The sequence below is a fragment of the Culex pipiens genome, chromosome 2 (assembly GCF_016801865.2).
Source record: "Culex pipiens pallens isolate TS chromosome 2, TS_CPP_V2, whole genome shotgun sequence".
In the NCBI taxonomy this organism is placed as follows: Eukaryota; Metazoa; Arthropoda; class Insecta; order Diptera; family Culicidae; genus Culex; species Culex pipiens.
Genome location: NC_068938.1, coordinates 156,790,345 through 156,817,391, shown reverse-complemented (window position 1 = coordinate 156,817,391; position 27,047 = coordinate 156,790,345). Strand labels below are relative to the sequence as shown.

The 27,047-nt window shown below is 35.6% G+C and overlaps 1 protein-coding gene across 1 annotated transcript; it reads left to right on the top strand.

Moving 5' to 3' along the window:
* The first annotated feature begins 15,400 nt into the window (after positions 1–15,400).
* Positions 15,401–16,031, top strand: LOC120414255 (perlucin-like). Its single transcript, XM_039575368.2, has one exon. The coding sequence runs from the start codon at positions 15,401–15,403 to the stop codon at positions 15,920–15,922; it is 522 nt and encodes a 173-aa protein (XP_039431302.2). The 3' UTR covers positions 15,923–16,031.
* The last annotated feature ends 11,016 nt before the right edge of the window (positions 16,032–27,047 follow it).

The following is a 27,047-nucleotide window of genomic DNA, read 5'->3' as shown; positions in this document are numbered from 1 at the left end:
TCTTAGGGGACCCAAAAACGAACAGAATATGGTGGATCCGGTCAAAATCGGTACAGCCAGTTCTGAGATAATCGTGTGGAAAAAAATCATGTCTACACACATCCCCACAGACATTTGTTCAGAATTTGATTCTGAGTCGATAGGTATACGTGAAGGTATATCTAGAAGTCGTATTTAAGAAGTTCATTTTTCGAGTGATTGTATAGCCTTGCCTCAGTAAGGTGAGGAAGGCAAAAACTCTGTATCTTGCGAATATGTTTTTTGTTCATATGATGTCTTCAACAATATTATTCTATATACCTTTATTTTAGAAAAAAAAAATCTTAATATTTTTATATCTCAAAATGTAAGAAAGAAAATGATGCAACTTTTTAGCTGTAGAATTGAATAAAAGCATTATTTGGAAGAGAGATATTTTTTCGATCACATAAAATGACAACGTATTGCTAAGAAGTAAATTGATTTTGAATTCAAAGAAAATGTTGTTAAAATTATCGTGATGACAATTTTGAAAATTGCCACGGTTATTGGTTCAAAGATCTATTGAAACTTAGCTCCACGGATAAAACTTTGACTGTTTCATTTATTCACTGGTTAAATATTTTTTTTGAATTTCTGCCGATTTTGTTATACCTGGTAGATTTTTCAAGCAAAAATCTAAGTTTCAAAAATTTCCGATCATTTCGAAAAAAAAAAATTCTGTGCTAATTAAAATGATTATATCCGTTTCCAAAATAGATCATTCTTCAGAAATCTATTCATTAGGATGGTGCATTCCCCATTATAATTAATAAAAACTTAAAAAGGTTATTTAATATGAGATAAATAAAACTAAACGAGATTCTTCATTATTTTAAGGGGTTACATACATGTAAATCGGCAAAAATGTCAGAGGTCGGTTTGAGCACATAATTAAACTTTTTTTCAAAATCTGTTTTCAGGGCATTAAAATATACATTTTTATTTATTAACAAAACAAATTTGAAGACATTTGGTTGTATCATTGCCGAGATACAGCTATATGAAGTTAGCATTTTCAAAAAACGGGTGCCACGATATCTCAACACTGCCTTGACCAAATCGGCTCAAAATTTTGGTGAAGACTCGTTAAACCGGTCCTGTGTGCATGACGAAGGCCGATTATAAAAATATTTTTATGTTTTTCATATAAAAAATCAAAAGTTTTTGATTTTTGTGTTTTTGAAAAATGAAAAATTTCAAAATCGGTCTTCGTCATGCACACGGGATATGTCTTGCGAGTCTTCACCCAAAACTTCAGCCAATTTGGTCTATTCCATCTCGAGATATCGTGGCACCCGTAAATCAACTCGGTGTTCAGAGAAAAACGCTCGCAAAGTTTGACAATTCGCTTTGCGCAGGCATTCGTTGGTGAAGGTTGTCTGAATCAACATGACTCGTCGCGTCCCGGCGCAAAACGCCGGCAATATCGCCCTACCTGCGGCTCAAGCAGGCAAAAAAGTGGGAATTTCCAAAAGGAAGGTTGAGGCCTCAACTGATGGCCAAAAACCGGGGATTTCCAAAAGGAAGGTGCTTTTGGAAGTGACATCGAACAGCAAAAAGACGAAAAAGAGCGACGGTACTGTACCGATGGATGAGGAGGAGGAGAACTCTTCATCGCACGAGGAGCAGCTTTTGAAGAACAACAAGTTCGCTGGACTGCCTGACGAGGACCAGGTAGCGGAAGCAAATGAGAATGAAGTGAAACAGCGAAAGGAGAAACTGCCTCCTTTTTATGTGAGGCAATCAGCAGCAACGATCGACTTTCGTGCGGGGCTGGTTGAACTCATCAAGTCTGGGAAAGTCCTAGGCAACATTCGTCTGTGTCAGGATGGATTTAAGGTGCTGGTGCAATCCAGGCAGCACTATCAACTGGTCAAGGATTACTTGACCGAAAACGAGGCGGAGTACTTTACCCATGATGTCGTCATGGATAAGCCGTACAAAATCGTCGTCAGAGGTCTGTACGACATGCCAGTTGAGGAATTAGCTGCCGAGCTAAAAGTTTTGAAACTGGATGTGTTGGCCGTGCACAAAATGAGCCGACGCAACAAAGACATCAAGTACCGTGACCAGCTCTACCTGCTGCATTTGGCTAAGGGATCGACGACGCTTCCTGAGCTGAAGGCGATTCGAGCGATTTTCAACATTATCGTGTCGTGGGAGCGATACCGACCAGTGCATCGTGACGTCACACAATGCTTTAACTGCCTGGGTTTCGGGCACGGAGGTAAGAACTGCCACCTGAAGCGTCGTTGCGCCAAATGTGGTACCGATGCGCACATCACATCACAGTGCATCCAAGATTCGCTGGTGAAGTGCCTCAACTGCAACGGTGAGCACTCGTCAACCGACCGAAAGTGCCCCAAGAGAGCTGAGTTCGTGAAAATTCGGCAGCAAGCATCGACGAAGAATCAGCCTCAGCGTCGTAGAACTCCTCCAGCCCTGGTGGAGCAAAATTTTCCACCTCTTCAACCGCGACGCCAGGTCCCGAACTTGGCACCGTTGCCGTTGGATCCCAGGAAGAGAGCTGAGATGAATCATCCACGGCCGGGTTCCAGCCAGGAGCCGAGACCGCCACCACCGGGCTTCACCCAGGAGCCAAGACCAACCCAAGAACCAGCAGTTGAGGAAAATGGTAATGATCTTTACACCTCAACCGAACTCCTCAATATTTTCAAACAGATGTCCGCTGCACTGCGTGGATGCAAAACCAAGACCCAGCAGATTGAAGTGCTGACCTCGTTCGTCATCCAGTATGGATCGTAGGTCCCTCAAGCTGCTGAATTGGAACGCTTGCTCTATTAGGAGGAAGAATTTAGAGCTGGTGGATTTTCTTCGCGAGAAGGAGATCGACGTAGCTGCCATCACGGAAACTCATCTGAAGCCCGGTGAAAAAGTTTATCTGCAAAACTACAAGATCGCGACGCAGCTCGACAGGACCACCTCTGGAGGAGGAGGTGTGCTTGTCGCTGTTCATCGTGATCTCAAGCCACGCCGGCTGCCACACTTTAAGCTGGACATCATCGAGGCCGTTGGAGTGGAAATTCCCACTTCGGTTGGCCCAGTACTCTTCATTGCTGCATACTGCCCTCGTCAGGTGAATGCCAGAGATGGTTCAGCAGCAAAACTGAAGAGCGATATCCAGAAGCTGACACGGCGGAGCGCAAAGTACATCATCGCTGGTGACCTCAACGCGAAGCATGAAGTTTGGGGCAACAGCAGGAGGAATCGGAACGGAGTGATTCTGCACAACGATCTGCAAAACGGATACTACAACGTTGTGAGTCCGGATCGTCCAACGAGGGTGGCTCGGTCTGGGAATCACTCAATCATCGACTTCTTCATTACCAATATGGCTGAGAACGTGGCTCATCCTGAGGTGTTTGAAGAGTTGAGTTCTGATCACTATCCGGTGGTTGTGGAGGTTGGAGCTTCCGTTACTCCGCAGCGGCAACCAACCCGGAAAGATTATCACAACGTTGACTGGCAGCAGTTTCAGCAAGTGGTCGACAGCAACATCGACTATGATCAACACCCTGAAACTTCTGCCGATATTGATCGTTCGCTGGAGGTGATCCAGCAGGCTATCAACCAAGCAGAGGCTGCCAACGTTCGGGAGGTTCCTGTTAATTTTAAGGTAACTGATATTGACGTAGATACTAAACACTTGATTAGACTTAGGAATGTTTATAGGAGACAATATCAACGGACTGGGGACTATGACAAAAAGATTTCAGTTAACAATTTGAACAAAATCATACAAGACCGACTTGACAATATCAGAAATGAAGAATTTTCAAAACATGTAAACCAGCTTGGGAATTATTCAAAACCATTTTGGAAACTTTCAAAAGTTCTTAAAAACAAACCAAAGCCTATTCCTCCTCTTATTGTTGAGGATTCTCCTTTGATTACATCCGAGGAAAAGGCAAATGCACTTGGGCTTCATTTTGTTAGTTCACATAATCTTGGCGCTTCCATGACCAGCCGTAAAGAAACATCAGTTGCCAATAGTATTTCAACAATCAATGACTCTACCTTTGAATTTCCTGCAGATTCTCATGTTTCTGGTGAGGAAGTCAAAGTTGCTGTTAAACAAATGAAAAATATGAAAGCTCCTGGCTTTGATAACATTTTTAATCTGGTGTTGAAAAAACAGAGTGATCAGTTCTTTCAACATCTAGCCAATATTTTCAATAAATGTTTGCAACTTGGTTACTTCCCCATCAATTGGAAACTGGGCAAAGTCATACCAATTTTGAAGCCTCAAAAAGATCCAACATCGCCAACAAGTTATCGTCCTATTAGTCTTTTGAGTAGTCTGTCCAAACTCTTTGAGAAGGTCATCTATTCAAGGCTTTTGGATTTTACCAACGATAATAATATAATTTTGAACGAGCAGTTTGGCTTCCGAAAGGGACATAATACTGCTCATCAGCTTACGAGAGTAACTAAAATCATCAAGCAGAACAAGCTTGAGTCTAAATCAACTGCTATGGCTTTGTTGGATGTTGAGAAGGCTTTTGACAATGTTTGGCATGATGGTTTGATACATAAACTGTATTTATACGGTTTTCCAATGTATCTTATCAAAATTATCCAGCACTATCTTTCGGAGAGATCGTTCAAGGTTTTTCTGAATGGGATTGCTTCTGGATTATTCAACATTGATGCTGGGGTTCCCCAAGGAAGTATTCTTGGCCCACTTCTGTACAATATTTTTACATCTGATTTGCCTACTTTTCCTGGTAATGGTGTGTTGTCACTTTTTGCTGATGACACTGCCGTTATTTATAAGGGTAAAATAACCAGATATTTAGTTGGCCGTCTTCAGAAGGGTCTTGACGTTCTTTCCGAATACTTTGGCGACTGGAAAATTCGCATAAATGCAGCCAAAACTCAAACCATAATTTTTCCACTTTCCAAATCGGCCAGATTTGCCCCAAAGGATGATGTTTTGATTAAAATGAATGATGTTTCAATACCCTGGTCAAAGGAAGTTGTCTATTTAGGTCTCATACTTGACTCGAAACTTTTGTTTCGACAGCATGTAGACAAAATATTGAACAAGTGCAGCATTCTCATCAGGTGCTTGTACCCTTTAATTAACAGAAAATCAAAGCTATCTTTGAAAAATAAGTTAGCAGTTTACAAACAAATAATTTATCCCGTTATTGAGTATGCAGTACCTGTTTGGGAGTGTTGCGCTAGAACTCATAAATTGAAGCTCCAGCGTGTCCAAAACAAGGTACTCAAAATGGTTTTGAATGTTCCTGGCTGGACAAGATCAAGTGAGGTTCATGAATTAGCAGAAGTAAAAATGTTGGATCAGAAGATTCAAGAAAAATGTTTGAAATTCAGGGAAAAATGTGCTATTTCTGAATACCCCTTGATTCAAGGATTGGTTTAGTTTGTTGTTAGTTTAAGTTAGTTTTAGGTTAGGTTATGTTTTCTTAACATTTTTTTTTTCCTCATTGTACCTAGTGTTACAAAAATGATAAATCATATACTTTTAAAGTTATGAAAATGAACAGTGTTTAAATCACGAAAAGCAAACTAAAGCTGAAGAGCCACAGCTGACCACTTATTATGTAAACCAAATGTAATTATTATAAGAATGATTCAATAAAGTATATTTAATTTAAAAAAAAATTAATTAATTCGCTTTGCGCATGGCAAAATTTTCAGCCTAAATCGTCTGTAACTTACTTTAATCATGAAATATCTTCATGAAACTTTCAGGAGTGATTGAAAATCATGTTTTAAGTTGATTTAATAAATTTTCTGTAATAAATAAGAAATTTTGTGATTTTCTACATGTATGTAACCCTTTATGAAGATTTGTAGATGGATATTTTTTACGAAAGTTATGAAAGTGATAGAGATTAAGAAGTCATAGAAAATAATGGTAAATTTATTAAAAAAAAGCTATGAAATTTATAGAGATTTATCTCACTTATTAATAAAATATTTTTGATTAGAAAATTTCAAAAGAGACAGTTATTTTTCGAAAATCATGATTTTTAAAACGATTTAACAATTTTATAAGATGAAAAAATCACAAAAATAAAATGATCTTAAGATTTGAAAAAAAAAACAAAGAGTAAAGTAATTCGCTATAAACTAAATTATTCTCATAAATTCCATAAAACAACAACGAGAAACATTAAAAAAAAACGAACAATGTTAAAATTTCCAAAAAAAATAACCTCAAAGTGATTAAGGATGTATGTACTTTAATATTGTAGAACTTCATTAGCTTCTAAACATTTTTTTATTTTTTTTTGCAGCAATTCCGATATTTTTAAAAAATCACATTTAAAAAATTCATAAAACCAGAGTTAGCACCACTATGCACTATAGCTCAGAAGATGTTTCTTTGATTCCAAAAAAAATACACATAAAAAAAGTTTGTGGAGATTCAGCAGTCATTTAAAAATATTCAATAAAGAAATTGACATAAAAGTAACACATAAAAATAACAAATTAAAAACTCAAAATGATTTAAAATTATGTAATCGGTCAAGGCAAGTAATGAATAGGCGCCCAAAGTTCATAGTTTAAAAATTCATGGCGTAAACATCGTGAAATTTGCGTTTTAATGGTAAGAAAATCACAATTTCAAGATTTTTTTTCCGCGTTGGGCTCTATACACAATCTGTACATGAAACATGCAGAAAATTGAAAGATTTGCAAATTTAAATCCTATGTTTGTCCATTTGCTCATAACGAAAATTTGGCAACAAAAAATCAATAATGATTTAATTTCTTAAAATGTGCTAACATAATTTGCTCATCATTCATGATTTTCGTAATGATTTTTTGGTAAATTTGAAGCTTGAAATTGCGTGTGGTGGAAATATAGCCATTTTCGTCATCCTATGATTTTCGACCTATTCTCGTCACTTCTGTAGTTTTTCTCTTTTTTAACAATATCTTCAGATATATCAACAATAGAAAGTTGTTTGCTCACTTTTATTTGAGCTATTTTTTTTTTTTTTTTGGAAAATTCGTTGGTACCAGAACCGACCCATTTTCCGCAAGTATATTTTTAACATCTCTTGCATTTCGCAGAGAATACTCCAGAAAACATATGAGCAAGTATTCAATTGTTTTATTTAGCTCTTTACAAGGATATTCACATCGTTAAAACAGTGACAGTGAAAGAATTATGTCAGACCCATAAATTGGTGTTGACATTTATAGACACAAAATTTTATGTTGAAAACCTCAAGTCAAGTTTTGCCTTCCTCACTGAGGTAAGGCTATAATCCTGCTCTAAAAATGAACTTCGTATAAAAACGTCGTAGACCCACCTTCATGTATACATATCGACTCAGAATCGAAAACTGAACAAATGTCTGTGTGTATGTGTGTGTGTATGTGTGTGTGTATGTGTGTGTGTATGTGTGTGTGTATGTATGTATGTGACCAACAAACTAGCTCATGTTTCTCGGCACTGGCTGGACCGATTTGACCCGAACTTGTTGCATTCGACTTGGTTTAGGGTCCCATAGATCGAGTTTTATACAGATTGAAGTTTCGATAAGTAGTTCAAAAGTTATGTATAAAAATGTGTTTTCACATACATTTGGATCTCACTTAACTGTATGTAAACTATGTTCGGGTCCATCATCCGACCCATCGTTGGTTAGGTTATCAAAAGACCTTTCCAACGAGTCCAAAACATTGAAGATCTGGCAACCCTGTCTTGAGATATGGCCACTTAAGTGATATTGATATACTTTTTTGAAGCCGGATCTCACTTAAATGTATGTAAACTATGTCCGGATCCACCATCCGACCCATTGTTGGTTAGGTTATCAAAATACCTTTCCAACGAGTCTAAAATATTGAAGATCTGGCAACCCTGTCTCGAGATATGGCCTATTAAGTGATATTGATGTACTTTTTTGAAGCCGGATCTCACTTAAATGTATGTAAACTATGTCCGGATTCACCATCCGACCTATTGTTGGTTAGGTTATCAAAAAACCTTTCCAACGAGTCCAAAACATTGAAGATCTGGCAACCCTGTCTCGAGATATGGCCACTTAAGTGACATTTATGTACTTTTCTGAAGCCGGATCTCACTTAAATGTATGTAAACTTTGTCCGAATCCATCATCCGACCCACCGTTGGTTAGGTTATCAAAAGACCTTTCCAACGAGTCAAAAACATTGAAGATCTGGCAACCCTGTCTCGAGATATGGCCACTTAAGTGATATTGATATACTTTTTGGAAGCCGGATCTCACTTAAATGTATGTAAACTATGTCCGGATCCACCATCCGACCCATTATTGGTTAGGTTATCAAAAAACATTTCCAACGAGTCCAAAATATTGAAGATCTGGCAACCCTGTCTCGAGATATGGTCACTTAAGTGATATCGATGTACTTTTTGGAAGCCGGATCTAAAAAATAGATGAAACTTGTGTACAGCCATTGTTGTGAGGAAGGCTCCAACCACATAGGTGGATTAAGTTAGTTTTATTTCTCAAGATGTTCAAATTTTGAACTTTGTAAAAGTTTTCATTATGTACAGCACCTACATAGATTACGCCCACTTATAGTCCGGGAATATAAATGAACTTAATCATTCTCGAGGGTTTCGACCAAAATTAATTACAAATAAGAGTACACGTGCACATATGCACCAAGATACACACTACTCCGCCACTGGACACCAGCACCACTTCTACTGTTGAACACCTTTAGTACACATTCAGCCAACAGAAACCAGCCAGAAACGACCACTTTGCGGTTGACAAACTCAATTTCCTCCTTTTCTCTCTCTCGACACGAGCATCAGCAGACAAACACAATTTGTTGTGCACACACACACACGTATACGTTTTCATAACTGAGGATTTCTTTGGATGTTAGGTTTGCTTTGTACATTTTTACGTATCTTTTTAAAACGAAAACATGTGTTTTTCCTTTCAGTGAAAGAAATTCAAGTTTTCATTAAAATGTGAAGATAATATTCAGTTAAATATTGTGCTTTTGAACTGCAACTTTGTGCAACAAATTGTGTAAATTTGTTATTTTATTTTGTTTGCACAAAAAAAAAACAAGTTTCTAGAGAATCACTCAGCTCAAGTCTCTCTGACAGAATCCACTCTTCTTCACACACTCACGCTTCTAGATACTTCCCCAATCCATCCTCTCGTCATCATCCTGGCGAAATTGATCTAATTTTTCTTCATGAGCATCGTTCTTGCACGCGTGGGGCAGGCAGACACGATCGTCACGTAATCGAGGGGGGAGGCATGTCCGTGCTGCTGCCGAGTAGGTCCCAGCGGCAGGACGAGGTTCATAAAGATAATGTAAGTATTATGTCATCACATCTCATTTTGGCACGAGGATTTGTTCCCCTTGCGCGTGCTCTGCTTCAGTGGAGACTTGCCTACACCTCGTTCTCACGTGGTGGTGAATGTCCCGAAGAAGTTGAAAATCTTGAGAACTTTGGTGAAGTCGGGGAAACTTTATGAAATTTTGAAGAAAAATTAAACTACTACGAGACTAAGTTGTCTTGACCCCACTTCGATTTATTTAAATTAAATATGTGTTATAGTGACACACATGGTCCTGAATTCTGCGAAGATTCTATTTCCATGTAATTAAAGGCAGCACCTTCCTGGTCTAGAGCTTCGATTCAGTGTCATCGTCATCGTCAGAGTGGGTCGAAGTTGCGCTATCGAATAAATAATCGAGTGATAACCATCTCTGCTAGTAGCGATTCCACCCAAAGGAAGCCGCACCGAGTTGGCCAGGAAGCAAATGCTGCAGTATCGTCGTTGATTACGGAAGTTTTCTGGCTACGGAAGATGGCGGAAGAGTTGAGTGCTTCCACGACGGGAATGGAGTGTAGTTCCAGTTAATATCAAACCAACCAATCAAGAAATAAATTAAGAGTGAAGGCGAGCGATCGATGGAAAAACATCAGTCCGTGGTTTGACGGGTAGATTGGAAGATTAGTGACTGTTTTTCGGTTGATTAGTTTTAGTTGGTTGATTGACTGAATTGAATTGTATTCAAATCGTCAGGATCTTGCTATATAATTGCAAATTCATTTTGTGCTAATTGAGTGATGAGCGTCATTTTGTTTAACTTTCAATTAGAGCAATTCTCTTCGAAATCGACCGATTTCGGCTATTTTTATTGTTTGTATTTTTTTGTTTGGCTGAAACTTTGTGGGGGCCAATATTACGCTCTTTTCAAATGTTAGCCTTGATTCAAAAAATCAAAAAATATTTTTTCGATCGAAGAATCTCACGACTGTTTTGAGTTAAAAAATCTTAAAATTGCTTGCATTTTCGTAAAACTTCATCAATTCCAACTTTCGTAGATGAATTTGAAAGGTCTTTTGAAGCACTTCAAAATGGGCCATAGACATCCAGGATCGGTTTGGCTTTTTCTCATAGCTTTTGTTTATTACTGTTAAAAATTGATTTTTTTAAAACCTTAATATCTTTTTGCAACAGCCTCCAACACCTATACTTCCATAGGTCAAAAGTTGGGGAATTTCATGGACTATAAGCCTACGGCAATAACTTTTTGGTCAATCGCAGTTTTTCTCATAGTTTTTCGATTTTGAAACATGTTTTCGCCTACTTGATACAGCATTTGACGCATTGATCGCAGGGTAAATAAAATCATTTTTTTTTTTCAAAAATGTTTTATTTGATTATTTTTTGAATCAAATTTCACACTCCAATACTTCTAACTAACGTGCAATTTTCCGAGGATTCCGAATATGACAAAATTGAGACCAAAAAGGGCCGCTTTGGAGGCCTACAGGGCAAAAACTAACGTTGTAAAATGTTTGGTGTAGAAAAATCGAAAAAATATGAGAAAAACTGCGATTGGCCAAAAAGTAAATACCGTAGGCTTATAGTCCATATAATTACCTATCTTTTGACATGTAGGAGTATGGGTGTTGGAGGCTGTTGCAAAAAGATATTGAGGTTTTAAAAAAAATCAATTTTTAACAGTAATTAGCAAAAGTTATGAGAAAAAGTCAAACCGATCCTGGCTGTCTATGACCCATTTTGAAGTGCTTCGAAAGACCTTTCAAATGCATCTACGAAAGTTGGAATTGATGAAGTTTTACGGAAATGCGAGCTATTTTAAGATTTTTAGGTTTTTTGGACCTCAAACTTCGAAGCCCGTTTCACCCCACTTCCCTTTGTCGTAGAGGGCTCATATTTGGCATGAGTTCATCTCATGTATAGACAAACAAACGCTGAAAGTTTCATCCAAATCAGAGCACCTTGATACGACCTGTTACACATTGGTGAAAAACTCGCTCTTAAGCCTCTGTCTCAGCAACCAATCTTCAATGTATCTTAGACAATTTTTTAGTAAATTTTCTGAACATTTCAAAAACAAATATGTTCAGAGATGGTCACTTATGGTCACTATTTTAAAAATCGAAAAACTGCTAATATTTCGCTAAAATCAAACTTTCGGTGGCTATTTCTTGAAATCGGAGTCCTTTATCAAATAATCTGTAGAGAACTGTTCGATTGAAATTCAGTTTTAAATAAAATAATTTTGTAAAATTTTGAATTTTCTCAGCTTTTCAAAAATGGGTAATTCTCCGCCAACTCACACAGCAGTTGCCCCGACCCCTCTTCGATTTGCGTGAAACTTTGTCCTAAGGGGTAACTTTTGTCCCTGATCACGAATCCGAGGTCCGTTTTTTGATATCTCGTGACGGAGGGGCGGTACGACCCCTTCCATTTTTGAACATGTGAAAAAAGAGGTGTTTTTCAATAATTTGCAGCCTGAAACGGTGATGAGATAGAAATTTGAATTCAAAGGGACTTTTGTGTAAAATTAGACGCCCGATTTGATGGCGTACTCAGAATTCCGAATAAACGTATTTTTCATCGAAAAAAACACTAAAAAAGTTTTAAAAATTCTCCCATTTTCCGTTACTCGACTGTAAAAATTTTTGAAACATGTCATTTTATGGGAAATTTAATGTACTTTTCGAATCTACATTGTCCCAGAAGGGTCATTTTTTCATTTAGAACAAAATTTTTCATTTTAAAATTTCGTGTTTTTTCTAACTTTGCAGGGTTATTTTTTAGAGTGTAACAATGTTCTACAAAGTTGTAGAGCAGACAATTACAAAAATTTTGATATATAGACATAAGGGGTTTGCTTATAAACATCACGAGTTATCGCGATTTTACGAAAAAAGGTTTTGAAAAAGTTGGTCGTCATCGATCATGGCCGTTCATGTTCACCCGCGACAGACACGGACGACGAAACAAAGAGAAACGCAAAAAGTAACTTTTTCAAAACTTTTTGTTCGTAAAATCGCTATAACTCGTGATGTTTATAAGCAAACCCCTTTTGTCTATATATCAAAATTTTTGTAATTGTCTGCTCTACAACTTTGTAGAACATTGTTACACTCTAAAAAATAACCCTGCAAAGTTAGAAAAAACACGAAATTTTAAAATGAAAAATTTTGTTCTAAATGAAAAAATGACCCTTCTGGGACAATGTAGATTCGAAAAGTACATTAAATTTCCCATAAAATGACATGTTCCAAAAAAATTTACAGTCGAGTAACGGAAAATGGGAGAATTTTTAAAACTTTTTTAGTGTTTCTTTCAATGAAAAATACGTTTTTTCTGAATTCTGAGTACGCCATCAAATCGGGCGTCTAATTTTACATAAAAGTCCCTTTGACACCAAATTTCTATCTCATCACCGTTTCAGGCTGCAAATTGTTGAAAAACACCTCTTTTTTCGCATGTTCAAAAATGGAAGGGGTCGTACCGCCCCTCCGTCACGAGATATCAAAAAACGGACCTCGGTTTCGTAATCAGGGACAAAAGTTACCCCTTAGGACAAAGTTTCACGCAAATCGAAGAGGGGTCGGGGCAACTTTTCCCGATTTCGAGTGAGTTGGTAGAGAATTACCCAAATATTTTTTCCAAAAGTGTGCAAACATGTGCACTAATAAAAAAAAATGAAAAACTGCGACTATTTTCAAAAAAGTCACCTAAATATGGATTTAACTTGAAAACGGTGCCCTTTATCAAAATTTTACTAAAGTACTTTTGATTGCAAATTTGATTTTACATCGAAAAATGAAGTTGAAAAAATGTTGCGACCAATATTTCGATTTTTTTTTAAATAAGTATTGATTAAAAAATTCATAACTCGGTCAATGATTTTTTGCACAACCTGGAAATTTCTGAAAAGTTGGCATTTTATGTCCTCTAAAACATATCAAAAAATAAAAAATAAAAATAATATTTTTTTTGCAAATCAAATTTTAGTAATAAAATGTTAAATACAAAAATTGCCAAATTTTTTTTACCGTGTATCATTTTTTTCCAGTGTAGTCCGTATCCACTTTGCCCTAGACACCAAATCGATCAAAAAATTCCTTCAAAAGATACAGATTTTTGAATTTTCATGCATCATTTTTATATGGACAACTGCGAAATTTGTATGGAAAATTATATGGACAAACTAATGATGCAAAATGGCTTCTTTGGGCATACCGAAGGCACCAAAAAAGTTTCAGTCGGATTAAAAAATACAAAAAAAAATCGAATGACCGAAATCCTAGAGAACTGCTCATAGGTTTCAGTATAATTCACAAAAAATTGAAAATATAAAAAAAAAATACTTCAAAGTGCATCAGCAAAACCTGAGTAAATTAAAAAAAAATAACTGAATAAAGACCAAGGCACATTCATTTTCAAGGTTCTGTTTCCTCCTACAAATAATCAAGGGCAAAAATAACACATAAAATGAGATTTTCTTTTAAATAAAAAAGTATGTAAATTATTAATGCTTTTCACATACAAATGTAAATGTAGTTCAATTTCAAATATTTTTGTATAAACCATTGTCCATGAGCAGAAGGCAGGGAGTGGAGGCGCCGCCTTGAGACTTCCTAAAAAGTGTCCACATGGTTTTAGGATCCCGTGGATAATTAACTTAAAAACGAAATGACAAAATAAATGACGAAACGAAATATAGATTTGATTAAAATTAGTACAAATTTTGTACAAATATGATCTTTCTCTGGCCACTAGAACTACGTCGCAAGGGGAAAACATATTATTTATTGTACAATTATAATGGAATGTCTAATTACTGACCTGTGCCAGCTAACAGCTGTTTGCTTTTGTCTGCTTTGCCCTTTTAGGGCCCCATCATGGCGCGAGTCCTGTTTTTCAGCTTTGTCAAACTGTTTTCGGAGTTATTGGAGGTTGCTGTCGGAAGGAGATTCTCTTTCCCTGTTCCCTGTTTCAACATTTGAATTAAAAAAGTGTTTTAAAATGCATTATACACCTGTCCGGTTGTTTTGCCATCATTAGTTTCCAAAATATCTAAGTATTGACGTTAATTTTATTTTTTGTGAAAAATAAATTTTTTACGGTGCTGTGCATTAGAATTTCATAAAAAGCCCAAACATGCTAAATATGATTATCAAGGCAGAAAAATGCATTTTAGATTGTTTTCAGACGATTAGACTTATATTTTCATGGAAATTTTGAAGTTTTTCGGAAAAATATTTTTTTTTGCCCCCTGATTGTTCTTATTTTTCTTCAAAATAAACTTTGAAAAATATTTGCAACAGCCTAAAATGTAAGTGATAAAAGTGATTTTAAAAATCCCTTGTTTTTACCGTGTAGTATTTGTTTTTTCAATGTAGTCCTTATCCATACCTTCAATTTTGCTGAAGAAAACAAAATCGATCAAAAAAATCTTTGAAATGATACAGATTTTGGATTTCCATAGAACATTTTTGCATGGACAGCTGCCAAATTTGCCTGGAAGATTATCTGAACAAACTAATGATTCAAAATGGCTTCTTTGAGAATACCGATGGCCGGGGGTTTAGCCGGGTTAAAAAATACAAAAAAAGTCGAATGACCGAAATCTCAGAGAATTGCTCTATTGCGTGTCATATCGATGCCTGTGTGATCTCTTGTACTTAGGTTACTGGAATTCCTGTCTGAATAGTACAAGAGAGCACACGTGCATCGAAATGTTGTCAACAACGGTGCTGCGATGTCCCACCGATGTCCCTTGGTGGTGTGACTGTACTGATTTAGCACTAGGTCAGCTGATAGAAAATTACCCCGGAATAACAGAAATAACAAAACAATGCAATTCTGATAAAAATTGCAAAATTTTATGAGTGGTAGTGGTTTGGCCGGCACGTTGTGATAACCCAGTTCCATCCCTACAAAGTGAGATTTTTTTTATCGCAGTGCAATTAAGTTGATTGTTTCCTTTTTTGTCTCTCATTTATATATTTGTGAATTGGTCGCACATGTGATTCACTATAAAAGACACAGCTTTTCACATTTCATTCAGTATCCTCAAAATGCCACTCAAGACAGCTTCGGTGGTTTTGGTGCTAGCTGTAGCTCTTGCTTTGTTCAGTGCAGTTGGCAAAGCTGTCGTTGAAGACCCAACTCATAGTAACTTTGCCACACAGGTTTCTTCCTGTGCAGAAACCAAGCGGTACTTCATCTACAACGACAAAGAGCTTACCTTCTTTGAGGCATGGCACCAGTGCCGATCCTACGGACTGCGGCTGGCCATGGTAAACAGTGTTGTGGATGATGCGAAGCTAAAGTTGGCATTTGCTGAGAAGGATTTTGGTCAGAAAGAAGTATATTGGATCGCCGCGACCAATATTGGAAGAAACGGAAGCTATGTGTGGATCACCGATAACAAACCGATCATTTACACGAACTTTCTTCCACAACAACCGGACAACTACGGAGGAGATGAACACTGCATAGAGGTGGGATTTGGTGGAATTGGTACTACTCAATGGAATGACAGACAGTGTGAAAAAAAGTCAAGATACATTTGTGAGCTAGAAAATGGTGGATGTTGACAAATATAAGAAAATGTCTGAAAAAAGCACGGGCTATAATGCTGAATATACTTATGTTTTCAAAATTCAAAAGCCTAAATATGTATTCAAATAAAGAATATTACAGCTATTCTAAATGTTCTCCATTAATGAAACTCGTATTGATGTTCAGTTCAAATTTATATGGTGTATTTAATGATTTTTGATTGTTTGATATTACTCGTAAATTAATTAACATAATCCAGAACAACGATTCGTTATATTTTTCCGAAAACATCAGAAATCCCCCAAAATTCCCACAAATAGCATCGAACTCACTCCCAGCAGCACCACTCACTCCCAGCTGATATATAAATTTAATTAAAATGCATGAATGCAACCTGAGACCTGGGCGTAATTAAAAGATCCCTGGACAGGCTGGAATGTTTTCCGAAAATTCCCCCCTCTTGGCTATAAGGTTGGCGCGGGGGAGGGACGAGTGCATGTCTGTCTGATATAAATATGGCCCACATCAGCCCACCACCTCCACTTATACGAGAGGGGCGTCCGCGTATTGCTCTGATGGTTGGCTGGCTGGCCCAACAATTGAACATCGCTGGTGATGAGTCTGATGGAGAGCTGTTTTTGTGCGAAGGATGTTGGGTAGCAGCAGGCAATTTTCAAGCTTTTTCAAAAGTTTAAACTAAAAATAATAATAAGTTAAGGAGATTTTAAATCAAACTGTAATTTGCTATTTTGTACAAAACCTTCATTTTACCCTATTGAACAACCCCCTCCCTCACTTTGTTTTCGATGGGGCACTTGTTTTGCGATGTTGCGTGTGTGCCACTGCTCAGTCCGACGGACCCGTAATAAATAATAAAACATGATTGTGCTCTAATTAAAATAATTTATGTCTGAACGCTGAGTGCACACGAGCGCAAGCGAGGCAGGCTTGGGCTGTGTCTCTTCTCTGATAAACACACCTGCCCCGGAAGCCATTGGAAAACAAGGTGAAATGCGGATGTAGGATTAATGTTATTTTTATACATTTTTCTGAACCGTCTCGATAGCTCAGGGAGAGACTTTTAATAATTTAATGAGTTATCACTAATAACATTATATATTTACAAATCCACAGACCAGAAAAATAATAAAGTTTTAACGAATTTGAATTTTGGGAGCACAGATCAGAAATTAAATTACGAGAAAAGCTTTTATTACTAACAAATTAATATTCTGCATTTTTAACAGTAGCAAAACAATATAAATGAATAAAAAAATTAGGGTATATCAACCAAACGAAAAAGTTCTCAGATTACGGTAAACAGAGGTTCCTCTTGTAGAGGATACCCATAGGGACTCTCATGCTAAATATCAGCCCATTTGGTTGAGAATTTGCCTGTCCTTAGCGGTTTATAGTTTACAAAAAAATATTATGGGATTATTGAGCTTTTCGTTCAATTGTTCCTACTGGTCTGGGAGCAACATGGAATCACTCAAAATGAAGACAGGTGAGCAATTCTCTCAGCTTCCAGTCATTCGACTTTTTCTTGTATTTTTCAATCCAGCTGAAATTTTTTTGGTGCCTTTGGTATATCCAAAAAAGCCATTTGACATCATAAGTTTGTCCATATAATTTTCCATATAAATTTGTATGGACAAAAATGATGTATGAAAATTCAAAAATCTGTATCTTTTGAAGGAATTTTTTGATCGATTTGGTGTCTTCGGTAAAGTTGAAGGTGTCCTTATCAATATGAAATAATACTGAAAAAAAATTATACAGGGTAATTTTTTTTAAATTTAACTTTTTGTCTCTAAAACTTGATTTGCAAAAAACACTATTTTTAGTTTATTTTTTAATTTTTGATATGTTTCCGAGGTTATCAAATACCAACATTTCAGAAATTTGCAGGTTTTGCAAAAAGTATTTGACCAAGTTATGAATTTTGGAATCAATACTGATTTAAAAAAATCGAAATATTGGTCGCCAAAATTTTTTAACTTCATTTGTCGATGTAAAGTCAAATTTGCAATCAAAAGTTCTCTAATAAAATTTAGATAAAGTGCACCGTTTTTAAGTTACAGCCATTTTTAGATTACTTTTTTTGAAAATAGTCACAGTTTTCATTTTTTTCAAATTAGTGCGCCCATCTTTAAAAAATATTTTTTAAAAGTTGAGAAAATTCCTAACATTGTTCTTACATGAACTTTGTGGATACGACCTATTGTCCGTTGATATTGTCATGAAAAGATTTAAAAACAGGAAAATTGATGTTTTCCAAGTCTCACACAAATAAACCACCATTTTGAAATGTCGATATCTCAGCAACTTATGGTCCGATTTTCAATGTTAAAATATGGAAAATTCGTGAATTTTTCCGAAGTTATAGAAACCAATATTAAAAAAAAAGTTAAATTAAGACTTACATTTCAAAAGGGCGATATGTTGAATGTTTGGCCCTTTTGAAATGTTGGCAAAACGATCGGAAAGTTTCACAAATTCGATTTTCAATGTTTTTATATGAAAAAACATTGAAAATCGAATAATTTGTTGCTTAGAAATCGACGTTTCAAATGGTGGGTTGTTTGGATGAGACTTAGAAAACATCAATTTTCCTGTTTTTAAACCTTTCCATGGCAATATCTCAACTACTAAAGGTCGTATCAACTAAGTTCAAAATAGCAAAATATAAAGAATTTTCTCAGCTTTTCAAAAATACTTTTTTTCGAAGATGAGCCAATATGAGCACTGATAAAAAAAAGAATAACTGCGAGTATTTTTTAACTTAATTAAAAATGGCTTTTAAAAAACAGTATTGATTCAAAAATCCATAACTCGGTCAAAGATTGTTTGCACATTCTGGTTTTTTTTGCGAATATTCCAGAATGTTCAAACAATCTTTAGCATTTGATGTCCTCTAAAACATACAAAAAAAATTTAAAAAAAATTTCAGTGTAGTTCTTATCCATACCTACAACTTTGCTGAAGACACCAAATCGATCTGAAAATTCCTTCAAAAGATACAGATTTTTGAATTTTCATACATCATTTTTGTATGGATAGCTGCCAAATTTGTATGGAAAATTTTATGGACAAACTAATGATGCAAAATGGCTTCTTTGGGCATACCGAAGACATCAAAAAAGTTTCAGTCGAGCAATTCTCTACCAAAACCGGAAATGGATTTTATTTGTATTTTTTTAATTGGCTCAAACTTTGCGGGGGCCTTCCCTATGACCAAATAAGCTATTTTGTGTCATTGGTTCACCCATACAAGTCTCCATACAATTTTGGCTGCTGTCCATACAAAAATGGTATGTGAATATTCAAACAGCTGTAACTTTTTAGTGAATTTTCTGATCAATTTGGTGTTTTCGGTAAAGTTGTAGGTATTGTTGAGGACTTTTGAGGAAAAATTAGGTACACGGGAAAAAAATTGCAATTTTTTTTAATCAACTTTTTTTCACTAAAACTCAATTTCCCAAAATATTTATTTTTTGATTTTCAAAATTTTTTGATATGTTTTAGGGGACAAAAATCGGCAACTTTTGAGCCATAGAGAAACATGGTCAAAAAATCTGCCGCCCAGTTATGAATTTTTGAAAAAAAAAAATGATTTTTGGAAAAAAGCAAAGTTTCATGCAAAAACAAGTACTTTACAGATTTTTTTATAAAGGGCTCCGTTTTCAAGATATAGCCACCGAAAGTTTGATTTTAGCGAAATATTTGCAGTTTTTCAATTTTTAAAAATAGTGACCATGAGTAACCATTTCTAAAAATATTTTTTTTTGAATGGTTCAGAAAATTCGCTATAAAATTGTCTAAGAGACATTGAAGATTGGACCTCGGGTTGCTGAGATAGAGCCGCTATAAGAAAAAGAAGGACGAAAATTGAAGTTTTCTAAATCTCATACAATACTTGAAAAGGGATCGATCACTGAACTGAATTCGATAGAGCTTTCTGTCAGCGATCATTTCCCAAAACGATATTTGATCGCTGACACACAACGCCTATCATGACCGTCATTGCTTGGCAACGGTCGGTGAACGTAAAACCGAAGACGAAACGAACGAAAAATGAGCACCACTCAAGCAGCGAACGAGAAAACGTGCTCTTTCTCTTTCTTTCGTTTTTGTCTCTCTCTTCCTAGTGTATGCTGCGTGGTGACAGAAATCATATGATTGCTATCATTGGAGAGATGATCGGAATCTCGATAGAATGTCAAACGACCGCTCTCTAGTCGATTTTTCTCCTGGAGGGAAGTCAATGATTGTGTGAGTGACTTTGCGTAGCACTCATTCCTTGTGTGTGAAACGAACGAAAGCAGAATGTAGAAATCAGGTTGTCGTGGTGAAGACGATTGGAGTGCTCTGTCAGCTATCACAAAAAAAGTCGAAATTTCGCAAGCCCTGAGTCTCATCAAAACTCTCACCATTTTCTAGTGACCATATCTCAGCAAATAATGGTCCGATTTTCAATTTTAACACGTGAAATATTCGTGAAATTTTCCGATCTTTTCGAAAAAAATATTTTGAAAATTTTGGCCCTTTTAAAATGTATGTCATGATTTAAAAGTCCCCTTGTCCCCTAAAACATATCAAAAAATCTCGAAAATAAAAAAATACGTACTTTGGTAAATTGAGTTTTGGTGAAAAAAAAAGTTGATAAAAAATCGGCATATTTTTTTGTGCAACTATTTTTTTCTCAAAAGTCTCCAACAATACCTACAACTTTTCCGAAGACACCAAATTGATCAGAAAATTCACTCAAAAGTTATAGCTGTTTGAATATTTACATACCATTTTTGTATGGACAGCAGCCAAAATTGTATGGAGACTTGTATGGGTGAACCAATGACGCAAAATAGCTTATTTGGTCATAGGGAAGGCCCCCACAAAGTTTGAGTCAAATACAAAAATACAAAAAATAAAAATGGTCGAAATCGGCCGATTTCGTAGAGAGTTGCTCAGACGGATAAAATTACAAAAAAAAAAATGAATGACTTAAATCTTAGAGAATTGCTCCTTTACAGATCCTTAAAATTCGATATCAATCCTGACACACTTACATGTCCAAGAACCTGTGAACATTTATAAATATAACTCGGAACTTCTGCAACCAAATTCAACCAAATTTCGGTACAATGCACAGTATGGTCAACCAAACAAAACGTGTTTGTTATTTGTAACATTGCGTGCTTTATGTTTTGTGTATTCAAGATCTATCATTAAAACGCGATTTTCTCGGAACGTCAAAAAGTTACCTGCGACAAGATAGCATGACATCTTCGACTTCCTAATTATTTTTTCTCCGTTTCTCCGAGTTTTCTCCGATAGAATCATTGAACTCCCATTGAATTCGTGTATGATATTGCCAATCATCAAAAACAAAAAAAAAAAAAAACAAAACAAAGCAAAACCATTTTTGAGATATATCCTGATATCGAATTAGCTATTCCTTCAACACATGGTAGAGGTAATCCCTTAGCCTTAAGACAATGCCATAACTATAGCAGCAAAGAATATCGCAAACACACACGAAATAGTCGTCATCAAATTGGCCAGAACCTAATCGTAACTTCAGTTCCCATTCCGCTGACGTCCTCGTCGTCGAGTCGATTTATCATGGCAAAATATTGGCCAAAGAGGGAGGTCGGAATAATGGACCAATGACAGGAGGCCAATGGTTATGTTTGTGTTTGTGTGTGTGATTCAACAACTAGCTACTAGTAAATTGGACCGAGCTGCGAGACTCACTGCTCTGTTTGTCTGTCAGTGAGTGGAGTTTGAGGAAATAATTGGCTGCAATAAATATGGAACCATAGGTTCAGAGGAAAGGTTCCATGACAGGGTTGCCAATTTTCCAAACTAACCTTGAGTCATTTTAATTTAGTTGCGAGTTTGTGTCACAAGGTTTTGACAGATTTTTGTAAGTCATATTTTGTGTTTCAATTAATATTTGAAAACTTTTTTTATTGCGGTTTAATTAGTTACAATACTTTATCAAACATTGCTTAGTTGCAATATAAAAATAATGTTTTTTCTCATAAATACAAAAAAAAAACAAATTGAAAAATGTATAAAATAACTGAAACTTACTAAAACGGTTTCAACATAAAAAGTCTCTATTTCCTAGCTAGTCTGTAAGCAGTTACTGAAATAGACGGAACCGTGTCGTGTTGTTACCTGCTTGGTTGTCTGTCAATAATTGTGTTATGCTGAGTCAACAGGCACGGCTTCAGGTAGTTACACGTGTATCTAGCTGTTAAACACAATGTTTGACTCAATGTTGTGAGGTTTGCAAATGGTCGATATTGGGAAGACATGTTTAAGATCTGAGAATTGCATGTTTTGAATTGTAATGAAATGAACATCATATTTAATGAAAGTATATCAAACAAAATTAATGAAATATGATTTAATAAAAAATGCAGAACATGACAAGTTCATTCAAATTTCATTAACGCTTTTGTCATTCACGAAAAAAGCGGAAATTTCATTTCGACAACATTAGCCTAATGATCTTCGACATTATCAAATTTCCAATGAAGTTCCCCCCTCATCCCATCCAAATTCCGAACTGCATCATTCCAGCCAAATAAAAAACCGACAACGCCTCAAATTAATGTTCTTGCTTTTCACTCTACTCGCAAAAAAAGAAGAGGAAAAGAAGACGACAGGCTCATTTTTAACAAGGAAGTGCGTTCTCGTTGATAATTTTCCCGGGAAATATGCTGGTGTTTTTTCTTGTTATCAGGCCTCTCTTTCCATCCCCCCTGAGACGTTGTCATCAGGCGATCATCATCATTATCGAATCAATATCCATTCGACAACTGACGGCTTGGAGTTCGCAGAGTTTGCCGTCGTTGAACTTTGGAATTGAGTATGCTAATTTGATTGGAGTCAATTGAATATTTCATGCTTGGATCGTATTGCATTGTCTGAAGCATTTTGTTATATTATTAAAAAAAAAAAAACTTGAATTGAACAAATTTGGATAGTCAACTTTTCTATATTATGGGCAGTTCTCTCAGATTTTAGTCATTCGATATTTTTTGTATTTTTTAATCCGACTGAAACTTTTTTGGTACCTCCAGTATGCCCTAAGAAGCCATTTTGTATCGTTAGTTTGTCCAAATCATTTTCCATACAAATTTGGCAGCTTTCCATACAAAAATAATGTATGAAAATTTAAAAAACTGTATCTTTTGAAGGCATTTTTTGATCGATTTGGTGTCTTCGGCAAAGTTGAAGATATGGATACGAACTTCACTGGAAACAAATGATACTCGGTAAAAAAATTGGTGATTTTTTTTTCACTTTAACTTGATTTGCAAAAAAAAAACACAATTTCTATTTTTTTTAATATGTTTTAGAGGTCATCAAATGCCAACTTTTCGGAAATTTCTAGGATTTGCAAAAAATCTTTGACCGAGTTATAAATTATTAATATTGGTCGCAAAACTTTGTCCACTTCAGTTTTCGATGTAAAATCAAACTTGCAATCATAAAGTACTTAATTGAAATTTTGATAAAGTGTACCGTTTTCAAGTTTTAGCTGACTTTTTTAAAATTGCCGCAATTTTTCATTTTTTATAAATAAGTGCACATGTTTGCCCACTTTAGAAAAAATATATTTTTGAAAAGTTGAGAAAATTCTCTAAATTTTGCCTTTTTGAACTTTGTTGATCCGACACTTAAATGCTGAGATATTGCCATGCAAAGGTTTAAAAACAGGAAAATTGATGTTTTCTAAGTCTCACCAAACAACGCACCATTTTGTATTGTCTAATATCAGTATCTTTGTAAATTTGTTATGATCACATTGAAGTCATTCTTGAATGTTATTTTTTAATGAAAAGCGGAGATTGATTTTAATATAACTTAAATATCAGTTACATTACAATGTTTTTATGCCATCTAATCTAATCTAATCTAATCAGACCCTAGCGCAGCCAATCTTTCGAAGGGATCCTGGAGAGTGCCTTAGGTTAGATGACGCCTAGCACTCTTCTTGTCAGTTATTAACATTTGTAGTGCGCCATTGCATCGGAATGCATTGACACATCACAAGCGTTAAAGCGGCCAGGCCTACTGCGTAAAGCTGTATCGCAGAGATGACTCGTAATTGGGTTGAGTTCGAGCACAGAGTGTTCGAACAACAACACAATTCTGAATCGACAGGGGAGGAAGAAGCGTGGGGACACACCACCATACGCTCCGAGATTTTGGTTGTATTCGTTGGGAGCACCATGCTAAGAAGGTTTGGTACTCCGGGACCCTCTGGGATGGGACACTGTATTTCCACGAATGCCCTGGACACTATTCGCCGTGGTTATAGCGCCACAACTCGCTCTCTGTAACAGTATTCCTAATTCCAGTCCAAGTTCACCAAGTCGTCATGGCCTAGTGGTTAGCATTTTTGCTTACCAATCCAAAGAACGGGGTATCGAACCCCGTCTCGAGTGACTTTGATTTTTCGTTCATATTCAATCATTTCTAATTTATGTGTTCTAAACTTTCTCGTTGGGAGCAGATGGGCATCGAACGCAGAACCATTCGCTTACAAAGCGAACACCGTAACCAGTCAGCCACGGCCGCTCCTCAAACATTACAATGTTTTTATGCCATATTTTAATAATTGTTTTTTTTTTATATATTTAAGTAAAAACTATTAGCACCTACATAATTATTCCATCAAATATTTTTATATTTTATTAACTTTACAGAAATACAAAAAAGCAATACAAATTGACATAACTTGACAGTCATTCAAATCAGAAGATATTAGAATCAACAAAATTCTTACAAAAAATCTCCACCTGATATTCAGGTGATTAATACAGATCCTCAAAATGAAATATCAATCCTGAGATGAGGAAATTCCAGCTCAAAACAATTTTTTTTTCTGGTATTTTTGTACCTGACCCTCTCCGATTTCAATGAAACTTTGAAGACATGTTATCTTTAGCCTATATAAGCCAATTGTACTCGAAAATAACATTTGAGAAGGGCGGAAATTATTTAAATATTTTTGTATTTTGTAATTTAAAAATATCTGCATCCCGAAGCCGTTGCATCGTATCAAAAAGTAGTCAAAGACAAACTTGTAGGAAATTGGACGGTAAGCCTAAGATGTTACAAAAAGACTTACGAAAAATGCAGAATGGTATATCTCTCCCTAAAAAATACAAAAATCATTTACCAAAAATGTTTTTTGCAAAGTGGTCTGAACGTCATTATTTTTAAAAACCAATAATGAGAATCGATTCTATTTTGAAGCGAGTTATATTTATATTTTTTTTGTTCATGTTTGACGGATAGTTGAAACTTCGGAAAATCGAATCTCAACTGTATTAAGAAAACTTTATTTATTTTGTATATTGAAATTTTAGTTATATTTTGATAGTTTTTTTTCAAAAAAAAAGTTTTTTTCAATAAAGCACAAAATATAAGCAAAAACACAATGATTTAAAAAAATTGGTATATCTAACAAGCATTTACAATGATTTAATTTTTAACAAACATAACTAGTACTTTAAGGATAATTCTTTTGATTAGAATTTGAAATTTGGTGTATTGATTACTTGCAAAGCAAACGTAATTCACACATTTTACGGAATCATGCAAATTAACTTACCTTAATTATTATCACACAAACCAAACTGTAGTTTAAAACTCCAACAAGACCAATATAGAAATATTCAATTTTGAGTACTTACTAGAAAAAAATATCAGGAAACGAATTGTGATAAATTGATGAAGTAACAACACACGCAACATTTAATTTCGATTTTCATACTTTATTTTCATATAAAAAATTTCCTTTAATGTTATTGTTTTGCCATTGTGTCATTTTCAACTCAGTTGTTTCTGTTCGACCACAAAAACCGAACCCTTCTTATCCTGCAAATAGTTTGTTTGTCAATTGTTTTGTCACACATCATTTTTGTTAGTTCGCTGCCCTCGCACGAAAAACGAGAAAGCTTATTTTGTTCCATTGTTGGGTTTATTTCAGCGTGTTTGTTTATCCGGTTTTGTTCGCACATTTAAAAAATATTTTTACACTTTCCGCACGCTCACGTTTCAATCACTCGCTTTTTCGTGCCTTTTTTTTGCTTGGTTATTTTTGTCAAATTAAGGTTTTGCTTTTTTTCGCTTTACATTTTTATCATATCTACAAGTCATTTTTTTTGTTCATTGTTTTCCATTAATACTTATTTGCATCGTCGCACTCGCGCTTTCCCTCGCCTCTCCCCAGAGTAAATTCGGTTCCATGTATGAGTGAGTGTCGATTTGGTTGTTGTTGTTTTATTTCGTTTCATTTAGTATTGGTTTGTTCTCGTTCCGAGCCGGTCTGTTTGTTCGCGCATCATATTTACAGTTCGTTTAACGTTACTCGCCAGGGACATGGTGAAAACAAAAAAAAAGACAATGAGGAAAAAATAGCAACCCCCAATCAAACGTAATTTTGATTGGGAAATGTTGAATGTTTGCTTTACTTCTTTTGTTGTATTATTCTGCTTGACCATCCGGAAAGAGTCATTTTGGGCGGGAGACAGGCTGTTTTTTTTTGAGACTGACGAAGCGAAGTGACAGTTAAATTAACATTTGGTGTTTAAATTCAAATTTATGTTGAAAATTTTGATGCGAAAAAAAATTGCATCTCGTCTTAATATAATTGTAATATAACAATCCATTTACTAACAAAAGAAACTGTCTTCAACTTTAATATTTTTAGTGTCTTAAAATTTAAAAGGAATCATACATCATAATAATTATAAAAATAAAAGGATAATTATCATGATAAAAATTCAGTGAAAACTTAATTCAAAGAAATGGAAAAATGATGTAAGGAAAATGTTTAGGAATTTCTCAAAAAGGGCACGTCCTGAGCATTTCTTCTACATTCAGCCACTTCAAGGGGTTGCATCATTTCTTCAGAACAAAGTCCCTCCATCAAAAACCCCCAGATTACCTTGTTCTGCTCCATTCCAGACCGTACTTAGCCCCGTATCATGCATCCATAATCACCCCTTTTTTCTGAGAGAAAAGACGGTGCTCCCCAGCACGCATACAAGTATTAACAAGTTATCAGAGGGTACTTATCAGTGGTTGTTGTTGTACCTCGCAAGACCCGGAGAAAAGTTTCGTTCTTCA

Bases quoted from the DNA above. Each gene is read 5' to 3' on its own strand.
- LOC120414255 (XM_039575368.2), top strand. From the start codon at position 15,401: ATGCCACTCAAGACAGCTTCGGTGGTTTTGGTGCTAGCTGTAGCTCTT.